We start from the raw sequence: 17,260 nt of genomic DNA on the forward strand, positions 1-17,260 counted from the left end.
TTTGGTTACAATCCAAAGTTACATCATTTATTTTGTTGCTCAGGGTGTTCCGGTTTTGGCCGCTGGGAGCTCTTCCAGGTTGGCTCTTGGTCTCTTTGATATGCCCCATCCTGCTGTTTTGAGCACGTCCTTACTTTCTGGCACTATCAGAGACTCCAGGTTCATCCTGGACTTTTCCCTTCCCAGTCCTAAAATCAGACAGTTCTCCAGGGTGGTTTGCCTTTTAAAAATGAAGTAGGTTTTCCATAACAAATATTCTTAGTAGTTTACCAGATTGATTAACCTCATACTTCCAAATTTGTTTTGAGTCAAGTGTTAAATATAAGATAAGATATTGATTAGTATTGGGGCACCGGGGTGGCTCAGTCAGTTAAGCATCTGCCTTCGGGTCAGGTCAGGATCCCAGGGTCCTGGGATCAAGCCCTGCAGCGGGCTCCCTGCTCAGTGGGGAGCCTGCTTCTCCCTCACCCACCTTCCTGTTACTCTCTCAGAAATAAATAAATAAGTAAAATATTTTTTTTAAATATTGATTAGAATTATGCTATTTATTCTCATTTTCCCCCTTCTGATCCATTCCCTCTCTCTGATCTTCTTTACCCTGCTGTTCCCTGGAGACTGATTTCTATGAACTGCAACACGCAGGCTACGTTGCCTTCCGGTTTCCAGTTGGGTCCAGCCAATAGAAGGCACCAGCAGGTAGAGAGATGGGCTGAAGTATTTCCTCCCCAAAAGTGTTTCTACCCAGCCAGTCGGCAGAGGCTGTGCTCCCGCAGGATAATTCCTCTTGCATAGCCACAGTTCTAGTGGGTTCCAGGAACAATATGTTCTTATCTTGCCCACTGTTGCTAACCCCTGGATGCCTGCATTTTCATCCCTTACTGGACCCATTAGCCATGCCCGTACATCTGTAATAAACCCTCCATCAATCTCTCTTCAATTATTCCTTTGAGTGTGCCATCTGTTTCCTGCTGAGACCCTGTCAGGAGTATTTTATTAATTATGTATAGTATTCTAGGACAGTTTTCAGGTTCTAAAGTCTTTACACTAAAAACATCTCCTTTCATCTGGTGTCTAAAATAAAGTGGCTGCAAACACATGCAAGAAACATACATTATACTTAGAGCTGTAACAAAATTCTTTACTAAAAACAGCTCTTTTTTTAACAACTGCTCACAATACTCACCTTATAATCAGGTCGAATGTTTGCAAAATATATAAACGAATCAACAGCTAGTGCAATTTTCAGTCCTCCTCCTTCCCAAGATAGTGCAGACATCTGCTTTCCAGGAACTTTCAAAGTGCCTAAATGCTGAAAAAATAATTGTGTTTAATCTAAAGTATCATAATTAAATAAAATATAAATTACCACCAATTACTTCACAGGAATTAAAGGTGTTATAAAAATTATTTTGTGAAAGGTTACTACTCACTTTAAAATCATTTTCCTTGAATTTTTATAATGAAAAGCATACTTATGATAGGAGAAATTTACAAACAAAAGTGAAAGAATTCAGTATTAAATTTCATCAAGTCTAAGACACCAGAACCTAAATATGCATATTTATGTACAACTCAGGAAAGAATAAAACACATTGCTAATTAAAATAGGATAACTTTGATTATAAGATACATTATGATTCTGGAGTTTTAAAAAATTCTGCTTCTTGGGGGTACCTGGCTGGTTCAGTGGGTGGTTGTGGGTTCGAGCCCCATGTTGGGTGCAGAGATTACTTAAAAAGAAAATCTTTTTTAAAAAATTGTGCCTCTCAGAATGAATGAATTATTGTGGTAGTAAATGCACTCTTTTTTTTTTTTTAAGATTTTATTTATTTGACACAGAGAGAGAGACAGCAAAAGAGGGAATTCAAGCAGGGGGAGGGGGAGAGGGAGAAGCAGGCTGCCACTGAGCAGGACCCCGATAGGGGCTCAACCCCAGGACCCTTGGATCATGACCTGAACTTAAGGCAGACAGACACCCAGGCACCCCTGTGGCAGTAAATGCGGTCTTTAAGTCTGGACTCTTTCTCTTTCATGCTCCACAGCCAGTCAGTCACCAATTCCTATTGCTTTCGCTCCCATCTTCCTCCTTTCCTGAATGAACTATGGTAATGGTCTAACTGCAATCTTTACCTTTTATCTCTTTTCTCATGCCCAGCCTCTACCACCCCAAATTCAATATTCATTCTATCGTCAAAATTACCTTTCTGGAACACAATCATATCTTATCCTGCTTTAAAACAAATGTTTAATAATTTTTAAAAATCAACAGCTTCCCACCATCACATTCTTTAGCAGAGTATACAATGCCTCTTCCCATCTGGCTCAAAACTATACTCTTTGGCTCAGTACCTCACTATTTAGCCATGATTCCTGTGTTCTCCCTCATGACAGAGCTACTGTCCCTCCAAACCTTTGACCTGGATAATATCCCTTCTGTCTGAAATCTTCCTTTCCTCTCCCCACGCCTTCCCGGCCTTACTCTCCCTTGTCCTCCTGGAACATGGTCTCCATCCTCCAAAATGCAACTTTAATATTGTTTCCTGCCTTCTCCTTCCTTCTACAGGTCCAGAAAATTCAGAAAGTGAGCTACCAGAGAGCACTAACTTATATTCATAACTCATATTCACATTTATGTCCCTATCTCTTAATGGACTGCTTGGTAAACAGGTACTCAAAAATATCTATTAAGTAAATAAATGTATCATGCATTCAAATTAATATCTTCATATGTAAAGACATGCTAGATACTTTTAATTATGATATCAAACCAACTCACAGTTTTTAATTTAACATAATAGCCCATTTTTATGGCTAAATTAACAAATGAATAAATTAATACAAAGACATTTTAATGTGGCCATGAAAAGAAAATATTGTAAATCTATGCTTTTTGACAGACCCAAGAATTTTAATAAATCATACTGGTATCCCTTGTTCTTAAGCAGATATGCTCTGAAGTAGGGTTTAATGTATTAAACTCCATTTTGCCAGGGAAACCAATGGGGGTAAAAATGTTTTAATCTAGGAGGGTCCACTCTTATCTGTCCTGCTGCCTGCATGAAACCAAAAGGAGCAAGCAGGTTCTCCCAGCAGCACTCGTGGTAGTGATGAGCCTCACTGGGAGGAGAACAAGGCCAGCCAGGTGATGGCAGCACAAGGAGAGAAAATCAACTTGCAGTAAGTACTCACTAAGCACTGGGGTAGGCATTTTCTCATTGTGACCTCCTATAATTATTACAACAGTGCCATGAGGTTAACCTGTATTTCAGAACATAAGTAAACTGAGTCTCAGAGGTGAAATAAGTTCTCCAAGTGAGACAACACTGTGGAAATGGAATTCACAACAAAAGCCAGGCCAGCCTGACAACAAATCACATACTATGTCACCCCCTTCCCTGGCTAAGACCACAGTATAAAAACCAGAAGACTCAGGCCTTCAGAATCAAAAGCAAATTCTTCCCTAACGTTTCCTTAAGTTTAAATCTTTAGATAATAACTTCCTTCCAAGTTACTTCCCCTATGTTAATAACATAGATCCAAAATAAGTCCCCTATATATTCACTCATTCAAAAAAAAAAAAAAATACTAAGTGACTAATTTACCCTAAGGAATTATGCTAGATACTTTTAATTACAACCATGCCAAACCAACCAACAGTTTTCAATTTGACACATAACACACTGTTTTGCAAGATAAAACAAATAGGCCTTAGAATCCATGTTTTTCTATTTTAAAAAAGGTTGAACTAACAAAAATAAGCAGACAAAATAATATAATGATAAATAAGCTAATGGCTGACAAAAATAACAAATAAAGAGCATGAATTAAGAATGAATTCAAATTTTTAATAGTTAGGAACCTTGAGAACTATACTCCTGTTTCTCTTAGGTTTTAACAGCTACCAGAAATATAATTAGCTGGCAATATACAATCTATTCTCTACATCACATTCTACTGGATATTTTGAGATATTGATTCAAAAAATGAGCTGATACCATTTCTTACTCTCACAGAAATTACTAAAATGTATTTTAAAATATTAAAACAACCAGGGAAGGGTTTTGTGTAGCAATAACACGTATTAATGAAGTCTGTGGTGAATTCATAAAAACCAATAGGGACTGAATAGAGTCAAGAAACAGAAAATAAAACAGGTAAAAAGTTACTTAAGCTTAGTAGTAAGTTCTCATTTTCCAAATTCTTTAAAATTCACAATATATTAATTCTCCTATTTGATATTTTCTAGTAGTTCTTCAATAAAATTCTCCTTAAAAATTAAATTCATTAGGTGTCCCTGGGTGGCTCAGTAGGTAAAGCAACTGGTTTTGGCTCAGGTCATGGTATCATCATCCTGAAAGAGAACCTTGCTTTGGGCTCTAGAGTCAGCACAGAGGCAGCCTGTCCCTCCCTCTGCTTTTGCCCCACCTTTTCTGCCATGCACGTTCTCTCTCAAATAAATAAGTAAATAAATAAATAAAATCTAAAAAAAAAAAAATGTAATACTACTACTGAGAAGGATAACACATGCATTTATGAAAATAATGCTTTTATTTTAATGTAGCATCACTTAAGATTAGTTACTAAAATAAATTTTCTTAAAATAGTTGGCTATTTATCAACAAATTAAAACTGCTGGAAGCCTGAAGGAGGAAGGGGCGCCTGGGTGGTTCAGCTGGTTAAGTGTCTAACTGGTTAATTTCGGCTCAGGTTATAATCTCAAGGGTCCTGGGATTAAGCCCTGCATCAGGCTCTGCACTCAAGGGAGTCTGCTTGGAATTCTCTCCCTCTCCCTCTGCCACTCCACCAACTTGCACGCTCTCTCTCAAATAAATAAATAAAATCTTAAAAAAAAAAAAGTCTGAAGGAGAAACAGACAGATAGGTATGTTTAACATCTATCAGAAATCACATTAAAAATCCAAACTATTAACCCAAAACAATGAAATTATATTAAAAACAACTGAAAAACCAGCTAGGAAAAAAGATGCACATTCAGATCACAGAGAAAATATTCTAAATAACTACTGCACAGCGATTTCTTAGGTGAAATAGCTCATTTTCTAAATGTACAGAGTATATTTGATAACATACAACTATCAAGACTTACAAGTGAGGATATTATTCAAAGACAAGATGCAGGATACTCTATCGTTTTTACTCAAAAAGACCCTTTCCAAAAATATGGCACGTTTACAGCACAACCTCCATTCTTTTTTCCCCTGCCTTACTCACTACACAGGAAAGGAAAAAGACGTCTACCTCACCAAATGGAGTGTAAAACTGCACGGTGTTCACGTCTTTATCCTGAGTGACAACCTTCTGGGAGCCCGCCACAGCCAACACGCTGCCCATGTGGTTCCACTGGATACTCACCACATACATGCCGGTGTCGATTAAAACAGGATCTACTCAAAAAGAAAAATAAATGAGGTAATTGTGGTAAAACACTTAGCCTACAGAACTGTATAATCTTCAGAACAATTTTAAAATACTTTTTAAGTTCTCCACATTAAAAAAATAAAAGAAAGAAAGAAAGAAGAATTACATACTTTGGTCATTCTCGTGCCTCATGATTTGGCACCGCCCATTGTCAAAACAAATCGCCAGGCAGGGGCAGTCTGGCTCCACGTAGCCTTCCGTGCCGTGGTACCAATGAATCCCGGCAATACTGATCGCTCCAGTGACGTTCACCAAGCAATTCAGTTTCATTTTCATCTAAACAGAATCGGGTTAATAGTTCATCTTTTAAAACCCGTCACCTTAGGGTATTGTAGAAAGAACACTGAAAGTGGGATTTAAAAATCTGATTTCAAACACCAGCCCTGTGGCTTACTGATTTATCAACCCTGGGACAAACCACTTCAACTGAGTTTCAGTTTTTCCCTCTTGCAAAATGAGGATTAAAAAAATTCACAGAAAATTTATGAGACTAAATGACAAGCGGTATATGAAAGTACCTCAAAAAGAGCAAAGTGTTATGGAAAAGTTGGCTATTATCACTTCCACCAATAAATAGATTTCTGTAATGTCCTCAGCCTCACGACAAACAAAACTGCCCCATAAGTAAGATCAGAGATCAAACACAGCTAAATCCCACAAACCCAAGAGTTTTTCTTGAGATCATGCTAGGTGAGTCTCTTCTATTTTGCCTGCTTCCCAGGACCTGATTTTTTTGTCCCTTTCTGTTGAAGTCTTCCATTCTTTTTACAAACAGCCTTGAGTAGTTTGCTACAAAAATATCATTGGAAAAAAATACATATATATCATTGGTATCTCACATAAACTTAGGCTTCTGCTATTAGAAGACACAAAGATTAAACTGTACCACATTCAACTCATTACCCCTCAGCTTCAATACACTGAAATCTTGTCCTTTCCAGTTACCAAGAATTCCGAACTAAAAGCATTAATTTACCTTGAAGTGACCTAGTCTCTTTTAATTAAGAAATCTAAATGATTGGAAAAAAAACTGAATTGAAGACCTTCTTGATGACACAAACCATCATAATGAATGCATATACATATATGAATGATACATAAAATAATCACATAAAATGGTGTAACCAAAACTAATGAATATATGAAAATATATGCACTTACTATAAAATTCCCCTGATTATCATAAATGTGTATTTCTCCATTTGCCATTCCAAAAAGTAGAATTTTACTATCTGCAGACCATGCTACATGGCATAACTGTATACCCTTCAAGTCTTTTCCCCAAATGCGATTCCCTAAAATAAAACATAAAACATAAGTTCAAGGTCATGATTCTTCAATAACTGTGCCAAAAACCTGTTTCCCTAAAGAGAACTCACATTCTTCACAGCACAATGTATTTGCTCAACTTATGCAGTCAATAAATATTTACTGAGCACCTATCATGTGCCAAACACCCTACTAAATATTTGAAATAGCAGCTGTTTCCAACTTTCCCCCTTCTCTTCAAAACTCTAATCTAGGACCTTACTCCCAATTAGCAGATGAATTCATCTTCAACCCTGGAAAGAAAATAAAAGCTTTCAAAAAAGAAATCCCTCATTTCCACCTTCAAACATTCAGGACAAAACTGAATCCACAATAACCCTTTCTGCTTTGCCCCCAAAAACAAAGTAAGGGGTGTATCTCTAACCAGACACCCATCTAGGGTGAATCCCTCCACCTCCTTGCTGGTCTAAGCCCTTCCTAGCTTTGCAAAGATCTATCTCCACTGATTATTTACATTTTCTCTTACTCTTCTCTCCAGGCCCTTTCGTACAAGTATTTAAATATACTCAGATCTATTCTTTTTCAAAACTACCACCTCAAATAAAAACAAACAACAAAACAAGGAACATCTCCCTCAACCCCAAGTTCCCTTCCAGCCACTACCCTATAGCTTCTTCAAAGAGTTCGCACCTGCAGTCACCACTTCCTCACCTCCCACTCAACCCTGAGCCCAACCCAACCCGGCTTCCACCCCATACGTCCACTGAGATGACCTTCAGGAGGTCCCTAATGGCCTATTGCTAGGTCCACTACAGGCTTTTCTTTAACCACCCCTTCCCTCTTACTTGGTTTCTGTGCATTCGTTTACTCCTTTATCTCCAACACTTACGTTGCAGGTTCTTATTCCACAGGTAGCTCCTAGGTTTTTCATCTATTCCAATGGTTTAAATTACCATCTATATGCTGGTGATTCCCAAAAGTATGACTCTAGCCCAGATGCACACATGTAACTATGGTGTGACATATTTTACTTGGTTGTCCTACAGCATGACAAAATCAACATGTCTGAAAATGAAATGTTCCCTCACAACCAGTCTTTCTCCCATATCCCTTTTTTGTTTTGTTTTGTTTTGTTTAGGATTTTATTTATTTGACAGAGAGAGAGAGAGAGAGAGAAGAGAGCGAGCATAAGCAGGAGGAGTGGGAGAAGGAGAAGCAAGCTCCCCGCTGATGAGGGAGCCTGATATGGGGCTCCATCCCAGGACCCTGGGATAATGACCTAAGAAGGCAGACACCTAACCAACTGAGCCACCCAGGCACCCCTCCCACATCCCTTATTTTAATGGCATCGGCATTTGTCCAGTTGTCAAAGCTAAAAACCTGGCTGTTATTCTAGACACTTCCATACCCTCATCCCCAAAATGATCAATAATGAGGCCCTACCTATTCTACCTCCTAAGTATCTCCTGCATATGTCTACTTATTTCCAGCCTGTTTGTCACTACCCTGGTTCAGCCACCATCTACCACCACCTCTCACCTGAATCACCATAGTATTTTCTAACTGATACCCTGCCCCCTATTTTTCTTTCCTCCCTCCAGTCTTCATGTTGCAGTCACAGAGATGCTTCCAAAGAACAAAGGCGATCACCCTGCTCCCATTCTTAAAACCTTTCTTTGGCTCCCCAGTACCCTTAAATTTAAATCCCAACTCCTCACATAGCTTATGATCTGCATAATCTGGCTTCTGCTAATGTCTCTAATTTCATCACACACAACTCTTCTCCTTTTAGTAATATACTATACTCACTCTCAAAATTTTTTCAATACCCTAAACATGGCTAAGTTCAACCCCTGAGGGCCTTCTTAAATGCTACTTCTTAGGCCTAGGACACTCTACAAACCAACCTTCCTGGTGCCTAATGCCTCAGCACACATCACCTTCTAGGATGCCTTCCCTGATCCCTCCAAGCCTGGGTTAGATACTTCTACTGTATGTTGTTATATTTCCCCAGTCTCAGCACTTACCACTAGGCACTGTAATGCCTGGTTACATATCCATTTCTCCTGCTCTAGATCTGAAATATTTTTTGTCATACCTAGTGCCTAGAACTATAGCTGTGACTTTGTAAGCTCTCAGAAGCATTTGTGGAATAAATGAAGTTACACTAGAAAAAAACAAACGGAAAAGTGAAAATCATTTTCAAATAAATTCTTTCTCTAGAGAGTTCCACATTAAAGTAAAGGTACAGACTCTCAGAAGCCCCAGTTACCTAAATTTAGTTATCTAAATAACTAAAATTTGAAAAACACAGGTTTTAAAGCTATAAAACACAAGTAACAATAACATGCTCAGGTCTCTTAAAAAATGACCAGATGATCACTTTACGACATATAGAAATATCATACCATTATGCTGTACATCTAAGACTAATGTTATATATCAATAATATTCAATGGTTCAATTTTTAAAAAATAACCAGAGACTGTTACATCCCTACATACTTTTTGAAACTAAGATCTACGTATTTATAATAGCCTAACAAGTATAAAAATGAAGTATAACTAGGCAGACATATTTAAAATAATCCTGAAAAATTAATTCACTCTTTTTTCAATGCCACTCTAGGACATTTTTTAAAAATAGATTTTTTACTTGAGTATACATAAAAATATATGTTTCTTAGGGGCACATAGGTGGCTCTGTTGGTAGAGCCTGAGACTCCTGATCACAGGGTTGTAAGGTCAAGCCCCACGCTGGGTGGAGGGTTTACTTAAAAAAATTAATCTTAAAAAAAAATAAGTATTTCTTGAACATCATCAAATTGTGTAACAAATTGTGTTCTCTTTTTATGTTTATTTTTGTCAGAAAGCTAACATATAATTAATTAAACCTCTAAAGACAAAAATGCCAACCAAATCTTGATCTTAGTTCTACGTACAACAAAGCATTACCATCCACTGAACCGACGATCACAGCCCCATCTTCGTACACAATGCAGATCTTCTGTCCGTCGGCGTTCCAGCTCATACTTCGAACCACTGATTTATTTCTATTATTGATCATCTCTTCATACCAAGAGCCTTTTTGCACAAATTTTTAAAAAAATTACAAGTCAAAACTTTCACGTAGTTGAAAACATTCCATAAAACGCACTGTGGGATAAATGCAAAATTTTCTACAATCTGAAACGTTAAGCTATAAAACCTTCAAATCCAAAAATAAATAAATAAATAAATAATAAAAAATAAAAAATTAGCTGAGGCCTTGACCAACAACTGCTTCAAAGATTATCACAGAAAACACAATAAATGCCCACATTTTCTCTCTTTCTTCCTTTCTTTCTATTCATTAAAAAATAAAACTTTATTCACTTTTGACAGGTCAAAGTAACTGATTTTTATCAAAGCCTAAAACTTCAGATGATAACCAAGGAAAAAACAAAATAACAATAATTGTATATGCATGCATAAGCTCTCTAATGACTAACTATAAGCATATTAAATACAAGTACATTAGGTAAAACTCTAAGCCTGTTTGAAAAAAATTTTTCAACAGTTCAAATCACTTTAGTGATTTCACACCACTAATGCTGAATGATAAAAAACATTCTTGCACACAGAGCTGGAGTGAAGGGTCTCAAAATGTAACCGAATATGACGCAAATCATAAGCTTATTTTGTTTTGCTTTTATTTTTTTACCACATTTTGGTATCAGGGATTCTGGCCCTATAGCTAACCAAATTATCACATAATTTGAAATAAATAGTCGAGGAGGGCATTATCAGAGTCAGGATTGAGGCCCAGAAAACACCCACTTTGGAAAAAGTTTACCCTAATCTCCTGTACTCTCATATTCTACTCCCTGCCCAGACATACACATGCATACATAAACTTTGAAAAACATAAATAAATTCATGTACAGTACATATTTTATAAAGATTTTATTTATTTATTTGACAGAGGGAGAGAGATCACAAGTAGGCAGAGAGGGGGAAACAGGTTCCCTGCTGAGCAGGGAGCCTGATGCGGGGCTCGATCCCAGGACCCTGAGATCGTGACCTGAGCCGAAGGCAGAGGCTTAATCCACTGAGCCACCCAGGCAGCCCAGTATATTTTTTAATTAAGAATTTTTAAATGGCATACCCTGAATATTTTCAAAACAACACACAAAAACTAAGGTAGACTTCTCATTTAAAGATGATAGCTACAGGCCTCGGAGATCATGTATTACGCATTATTTTCTGGTAATAGTGATGCACCTAAATTAATCCTTCTCTTGCTCTCTCGTAGGGAAAAGGTACAAATCATGAGCCAGCCATCAAAGCTAAGATAAAATCTGTATCCATGAAAGAAAAGGAAGCTAAATGACTCAATAAAGAGAATGAAATATTGCCCCTGACTTCTTAATAAATGTTTTTACCCACTGGACTAACTCTAGTCACTGATCACACAGAGAATAATTCTTATTGGAAACCTGGGGAGGGGAGCTATCTCAAGTAGAAACAATCCTACTAAGGGCCTAAGTTCATTTTGGAGATAATCAGCAGTCACCTAGTGCACGTTCCTCACACAAGGTCACAGTTCAAACAAAAAATAAAGTTAAAAGGAAAAGTAGGCAGCAATAAATCCACAAATATTCCCCTGTGCGGTCAGGATGATTCCTGCTGCTGGTTAAAAGGAGCCTGTTTCAAATATGTTGTTCCCCCATGCAAACACTGTAACCCAGACTCCGTTCTGTGAAAGGTTCCATAAGATCTCCTAGCATACCTTTATATAACATCCAAACAATGATAAGCCCATTTTGATCACTGGTTGTCAACTTCTGATACTGTTCATTCCATGTTACGACTTGAACAGAACCTAAAAAAATTTATAAAACAATTTAGAAACTTAAAAAAGGCTACAATTTCAAATTTGTATTTTTATAATAACCACCAACAGCACGTTCAAATCAACGCGGTTCCTACGCAACTAGCTACTGTTTAATCAATCACTCAAAAATATTCATAGGATGTAGTCGCTATTGTCACTCATTTCCCACAACATGTGATACTAATTTTCATGTCTGTTCCTATTTCAGGCCAGCAAAGGCACCTATTACAGTCAGATGCAAGAGCTGCCATTTATCTGATGACAGAAACAAATTTTTTTTTTGACAGAAACAAATTTAATTAAGATTTACCAAGCTGGACTGGCTCCCAAGGATATTAATACCCAAAGGACATCATACTAAGTACTTGAATTTTTTTTTTTTAGGGGTATAATTGGTATATGTTGTATATATATATAGTTGTAGCTGGTATATGCCCTAATTTCTCTTTTCCCCCCTCTTATTTTCCATTCTATTAGTAATACACTCTTTTTTTATGTTCAGTTAGCCATTGTATAGTACATCACTAGTTTTTGAAGTAGTGTTCAATGATTTCGTTAGTTGCATATAACACCCAGTGCTCATCACAACACGTGCCCTCCTTAGTACCCATCACCCTGTTACCCCCATCCCCCCATCCCTCAGTAACACACTTTTGAGCATATCTTAAACTTCTTGGTTATATGAACAACTGAGGAGGTTTTTTTGTTTTTTTTTTAATCCCTAAATACTTTATCATTTATTTCCTAAGAAGACATTCTCTTTCATAACCACATTATAAATTAGTGAATTTAACACTGATATGATATTATTATCTAACCATAGTCCACATTCAAATTTTATCAATTGCCCAAATAATGTCCTTTATAGGTATTTCTTTTTCTCATTCCAAGATCCAATCTAGGATCATAGAGTGCATTCAGTTGTCATGTCTCTTTAGTCTACTTTGATGCGGAACCATGGGTCAGATTCTAAAACAGGATTATATCCTATCCGCAGACAAATAACAGTATTTTTTAATATATAAAGTAAGCCTGACTTTGTTTTAGATTTACTGAAGATATTGTTTAATCATGTAAAAGTTGTTGAAGGACTCTAGGCTCAATTAATTAATTATGGCTCAGCAGAAATGATTACTTTAAATATCACCATTATTAAAAATGATAACACTTCTGCAGTAAGTAGATGGTTTCTAGCCTAAAGACTATTCAAATGATTTTAAAAATTACATGACTCACCACTATGACCTTCGAGAGTCTGATTCATAGAAAGGTTACTAGGGGCAGCAAGACCCCTCAATTTTGCATCATCTGGGGAAAAAAATATTACAGCAAATACATTAAAGTAACAGATTATAAGACTTTGACCTTTCTTGCTTATTTTAAAAAGGAAATCCTATTCCTGGATGATATTAGAAAAAAAATTTTTTTAAGTATGCCTCATTCTGATCTACTTTTCTCACGGTGGAAACATAGGAAAATAATATGTACCCCCTTGTAAAGAGATTATTCTGGCAAAATAAAGCAAAATGTGTTTTTAAAATTGGTTACCCAATATATTAAATATATTAGTAATTATTATTACTACTTATTCCTTCCCAAAAGATCATAAATACAAATATTTATGACATACAGACTGAAAAGTCTAAAGTATAAGAGGGATCAGAAAGCAAAGACTTTCACATCGGTTTTTACCAGATTTTGCAGAATCTTTTGTTCATTCATTCATTCACTAAATGTCTACATTGTGCCATGCACTGTGGAAGCTTCTGAATATAAAATGACAAATGAAATGAAATAAGGCGTCCCCCCCAGAGAGCTTGTAATCTACTGAGGAGACAGAGATACTAAACACACACTCACCCACCCCCATCAATGTAGATGCATATATGTAAAATTACAAATTGAGGAAGTAAAGCCATAGTAAGAGATAGTAACAGAGGGAGATTAGTTTAGACTGGAGGGAGGGAGAACCAGGGAAGGCTTTCTGAAGAAATTACATTTAAGCTGAGACTGAGGAATAAACTAGAGATGGCAAGGGAGGTGGGGAATAAGAGGGGGAAAATGGGGAGTGGTCCAGACTCAGAAATAGCAAATGCAAAGGCCCCAGGGTTGAAGTGTAGAACCTTTGAATCCAAAATGGAATTTAGTTCAGCCTCTATCTTACAGAAGACTGAACTAAAACCCAAAGATGTTCACCAACTTGCTGAAAGTCACTCAGTATGCAGAGCTGAGATTCTGATTCCAATCTCCTCATCTAGATCTCCGATAGACCAGGAATTGTCTAGCTCTCCTTCTAGAGCAACACTATGGATGGTAAAGGAAATGTGAAACTGTTTGCTATGATTCCAGAGAACCAAAAAAAAAAAGAGAAAGCAAGCTGTTATCACATGAAACTTATGGACAAAAATGTTTTTAAAAGTCTCGTTTTCTCTTCTTGGAAACTAGGTGAGAAATTATTAACACATCTGAGAAGCAGAAAGGATGATTCTGCTTCTTTCTGAGAAGCAGAAAGGAGAAGCAGAGAGGATGATTTAGCCTGCAAATAATCTGACAAAGTGTGAGATTTTGTGACCTTCTGAAATGTGGATTCACATCATTTTTATTAGACCAAATAATAGAGCACAATAAGCAGACAAGAACAAGGCAATATAGTGACTTAGCTCTCATTCTTCATTGTTTTTCTTTTTCCATCAAGAACTTCAGCAAATATTCTCTGAACTTTACTGCAAAAATACTCTACAAAAAACACCACTAAATGTTTGGGAGTTTGCGCGGGGGGGGGGGGGGGGGTTGTTTGTTTGTTTTAAAAGAATTAGAACTGCATACTGACAAATACCATGAGCAAATCTCACTGAACAAATCATACTAGCCAATTTTCCACCAAGTTCAAACATTTGGGCTTGCGCTCATTTACCTGTCTGTGTCTCTAACTTCAAAACTTTCAGTAATCCATCTTCACCACCACATGCTATGAAACCTTGGTCCTTGTTCCAAGATACACATTTCAGCTTCACGTTATTGGGAATGGCAATCTGAAAAGCAACCACAACCACTTTCACAGCTTTTCACGGAGGACTTGGTTAGTGACTTGCACATGAAGGCTTAAGAAAATCCCCCCCAAGAAGAAAAACGGTCCTTCTTGCAGAGTGTGAGCTGTGATGAAAATGGGCATGGCACGATCCCCTGAGCTGCCCTACCATTTGCGGAAGAGAGAAAAAATTGCACCCAAGAGGACACTGACTCCGCAGGAACCCAGTGGGGAGGCACCTGATGTTTCATAGGGAGGAAGAGGGAAACGGAGGTATAAATCCAGACCATCAGTCCCCATTCCCTTTCCACATACAACCCTTGGGCTACCCTTTTGTTATGACTTTTCTCTTGTCCGGCAGCCCATGACCAACCAAAGAATTTAAGGCACCTGGATCAACAATAGGTAGAGGGAAAGGGTGGAGAAGCACGCAGAGATCTGCCTTGCTAGCTTCCCAAAAAAGACCGAACCCGGGGCAGGAAAAGGAGAGCTGTGCGAGGGGGCTGCTGGCTCCGCCGAGAATTATCTGCGGTTCGGCACCGTACGAGGCTGGACGAGGCAGCAAGGTGGGAAGCGCGGAGGCGACGCGGGATCAGGACGCCGGATTCCGCCGGCGGGATGCGGGAATCGCCCGCTGGACGCGAGGACGAAGGGGAGGTGAGGGCGCCCGCGGCAAAACTCACTTTCTTGCTCAGGTAAAAGAACATTCTGGGAACTCCGAGAGGACGAGCCCAGCCGTCCAGGCCCGCCCAAGGAAGCCTGTTCCAATTCTCCAGTTGCGAGTACCAACAGTTCTTGGGAGCGCCCGTCACCCTGGCAACCACAGCCGCCGGGTCGCATCCGGGGCGCGGAGGGACACTTCCGGCCCCGTTCTCCCCCCCCCCCCCCGCCGGGCGTCGTGCGCCTGCGCGGACGTCAGGGGTCTTGGAGGGACCGCAGACGCGGGGTTGAGCTCGCGGTCGTGCCTGATCGCTCGGTTTCTGGGCCTTTTTGCCCTGCGCTTGCGGTCAGGTGGGTGACCTCAGCGCCCTGCCTCGTCGCCTTAGCTGTCCTCCTTTCGATAGGCTCGGAGGACAGTTCATACCTCCGACGGTTGCCGTGGAACTTGCCTGAGGTGTCAGTATCAACCCAGGATCAAAGGCGCTCGTTCAGATAAGGTCAAGATGATTGGGTGTTTTGTAAGCCCCAAAGTCCCAGCATTATGAAAAGGAAAGGCATTTACAGTATTTGGTGGACTGGCGCTTTCTGCCAAATGAAGGCGCAATCCTTCCCCTACGCCTTCGGGGATTGGAGAACCCTCTTGCCAGATTGTGTTCACTGTTTGTTTTAGAACTTTTTAAACAGCTTATTTAAACTGTTACTGCAGCCCCGGGGTTCATGAGCTTTGGGCCTTTGCGGCATATAATTGCCATTGGGGCATAGCCTTCCATTTTTGAATCATTAAGTTTGGTGTTTGGTATTTTCTCGCCTGAGGTCGACTGTTTTCTATTTTCTTCTTTTCCTACCTTAATTCTTCAGTTCTCCCTTGTCCTTTTTGAATGGTTGGAGAGTTACAAAGCACCGCAGTTTGGGCACCGGGCAGAAACTCCCATGAAAATTATTTTAGTCTCACTTATCTTTTAATTTAGATCTGATTTTCCCTTTTACCATATTCTGCGGCTCCTGCTGTTGAATTGCATAAGCTATCTCGTACTTTATGCAGCAGCAGCTGCTAATCCCCCCACTTAGTCTTTCCCCATTTCAAGCAAATAATGTTCAGATCTTTGAAGTGGTCTGTTGCCTCACCCAGCACACTCAAGAATTGACAATGGTCCCAATGCCTTTCCCATCAAATCTAAACCTCAGCTAAAATTAGATTTTCCTTTGAAAGGGAAATGTCTTCACTATGGTGCCCCCATCTAAGCAAGCCAATATGCTTTGTGCGTCAGAGGCCATTTTATATGTCCTGTGATGCTCCTACCCTCTCTGCCAATTGTGCCTAGCCAAATGTACAAATCAGGTCTGCCTGAGAAATTACTTCCAAACTTAACGGCCATCCCATTCAGATAATTTATTTGTTTTTAAATGTGTATATTTTTTCAAGGTCAGACTGTAGATTCTGAAGATATGTTGGCATGGGTGCACAATGAGCTCCCTATACTGGCCTCATGAAACAGATCAGAATTATCTAAGCCATGGATTCCAATCAATCGGTGAAGTATAAGAGATGAAACTAGAGATGGTCACACTCTTGAAAAATCACTTTTAAGTACCTTCCCCTAGTGCTTCACATGAGTTGTCATTTATTCCTTCTGTAACAACATTCTGATCCTGTGTTGAAGTTTGGAAAATAATACTGCTTTGAGTCACCTTTCAAAAATGGTGAAAAATGACATTGTATTTTTCATATAATATACACTGCCTTGATATATGTATTTTTTGTTTCTTCCCTTTGAAGTTTCTCTTTAGATTTTTGACTGATTTTAGGTTTACATCTGTAAGTTATATTTACATTTCAAGTGCTTACATTTTTTTACTTCATTATTTTATCCAAATTTAGATAATTTTGTTTTATTCCCCCTCCCATAACATTCTTGATAAAAGCCTATTTAACCTGAACTTACATTCTTAACCTTAAAAGTATGAGATTAAATTATAGGAAGAGTTATAA

At 38.5% G+C, this 17,260-nt stretch overlaps 1 protein-coding gene across 2 annotated transcripts in view; it reads right to left on the minus strand.

Moving 5' to 3' along the window:
* WDR35 (WD repeat domain 35) overlaps nucleotides 1-15,422 on the minus strand; it is a 63,354-nt gene extending 47,932 nt beyond the window's left edge. For both annotated transcript variants that reach the window (XM_032866896.1, XM_032866895.1), the window contains exons 1-9: nucleotides 15,294-15,422; nucleotides 14,497-14,614; nucleotides 12,819-12,890; nucleotides 11,478-11,570; nucleotides 9,662-9,790; nucleotides 6,600-6,733; nucleotides 5,549-5,714; nucleotides 5,259-5,404; nucleotides 1,184-1,309 (exon numbers count right to left, since the gene is read on the minus strand). In XM_032866896.1, the coding sequence (XP_032722787.1) occupies nucleotides 1,184-1,309; nucleotides 5,259-5,404; nucleotides 5,549-5,714; nucleotides 6,600-6,733; nucleotides 9,662-9,790; nucleotides 11,478-11,570; nucleotides 12,819-12,890; nucleotides 14,497-14,614; nucleotides 15,294-15,317 (1,008 nt within the window). In that variant the 5' untranslated portion in view covers nucleotides 15,318-15,422. The remainder of the gene's footprint in view (nucleotides 1-1,183; nucleotides 1,310-5,258; nucleotides 5,405-5,548; nucleotides 5,715-6,599; nucleotides 6,734-9,661; nucleotides 9,791-11,477; nucleotides 11,571-12,818; nucleotides 12,891-14,496; nucleotides 14,615-15,293) is intronic.
* Between the last annotated feature and the right edge of the window lie 1,838 nt (nucleotides 15,423-17,260).

This window comes from Lontra canadensis, unplaced genomic scaffold (genome assembly GCF_010015895.1).
Source record: "Lontra canadensis isolate GAN:19392208 unplaced genomic scaffold, GSC_riverotter_1.0 scaffold32, whole genome shotgun sequence".
Taxonomy (NCBI): domain Eukaryota; kingdom Metazoa; phylum Chordata; class Mammalia; order Carnivora; family Mustelidae; genus Lontra; species Lontra canadensis.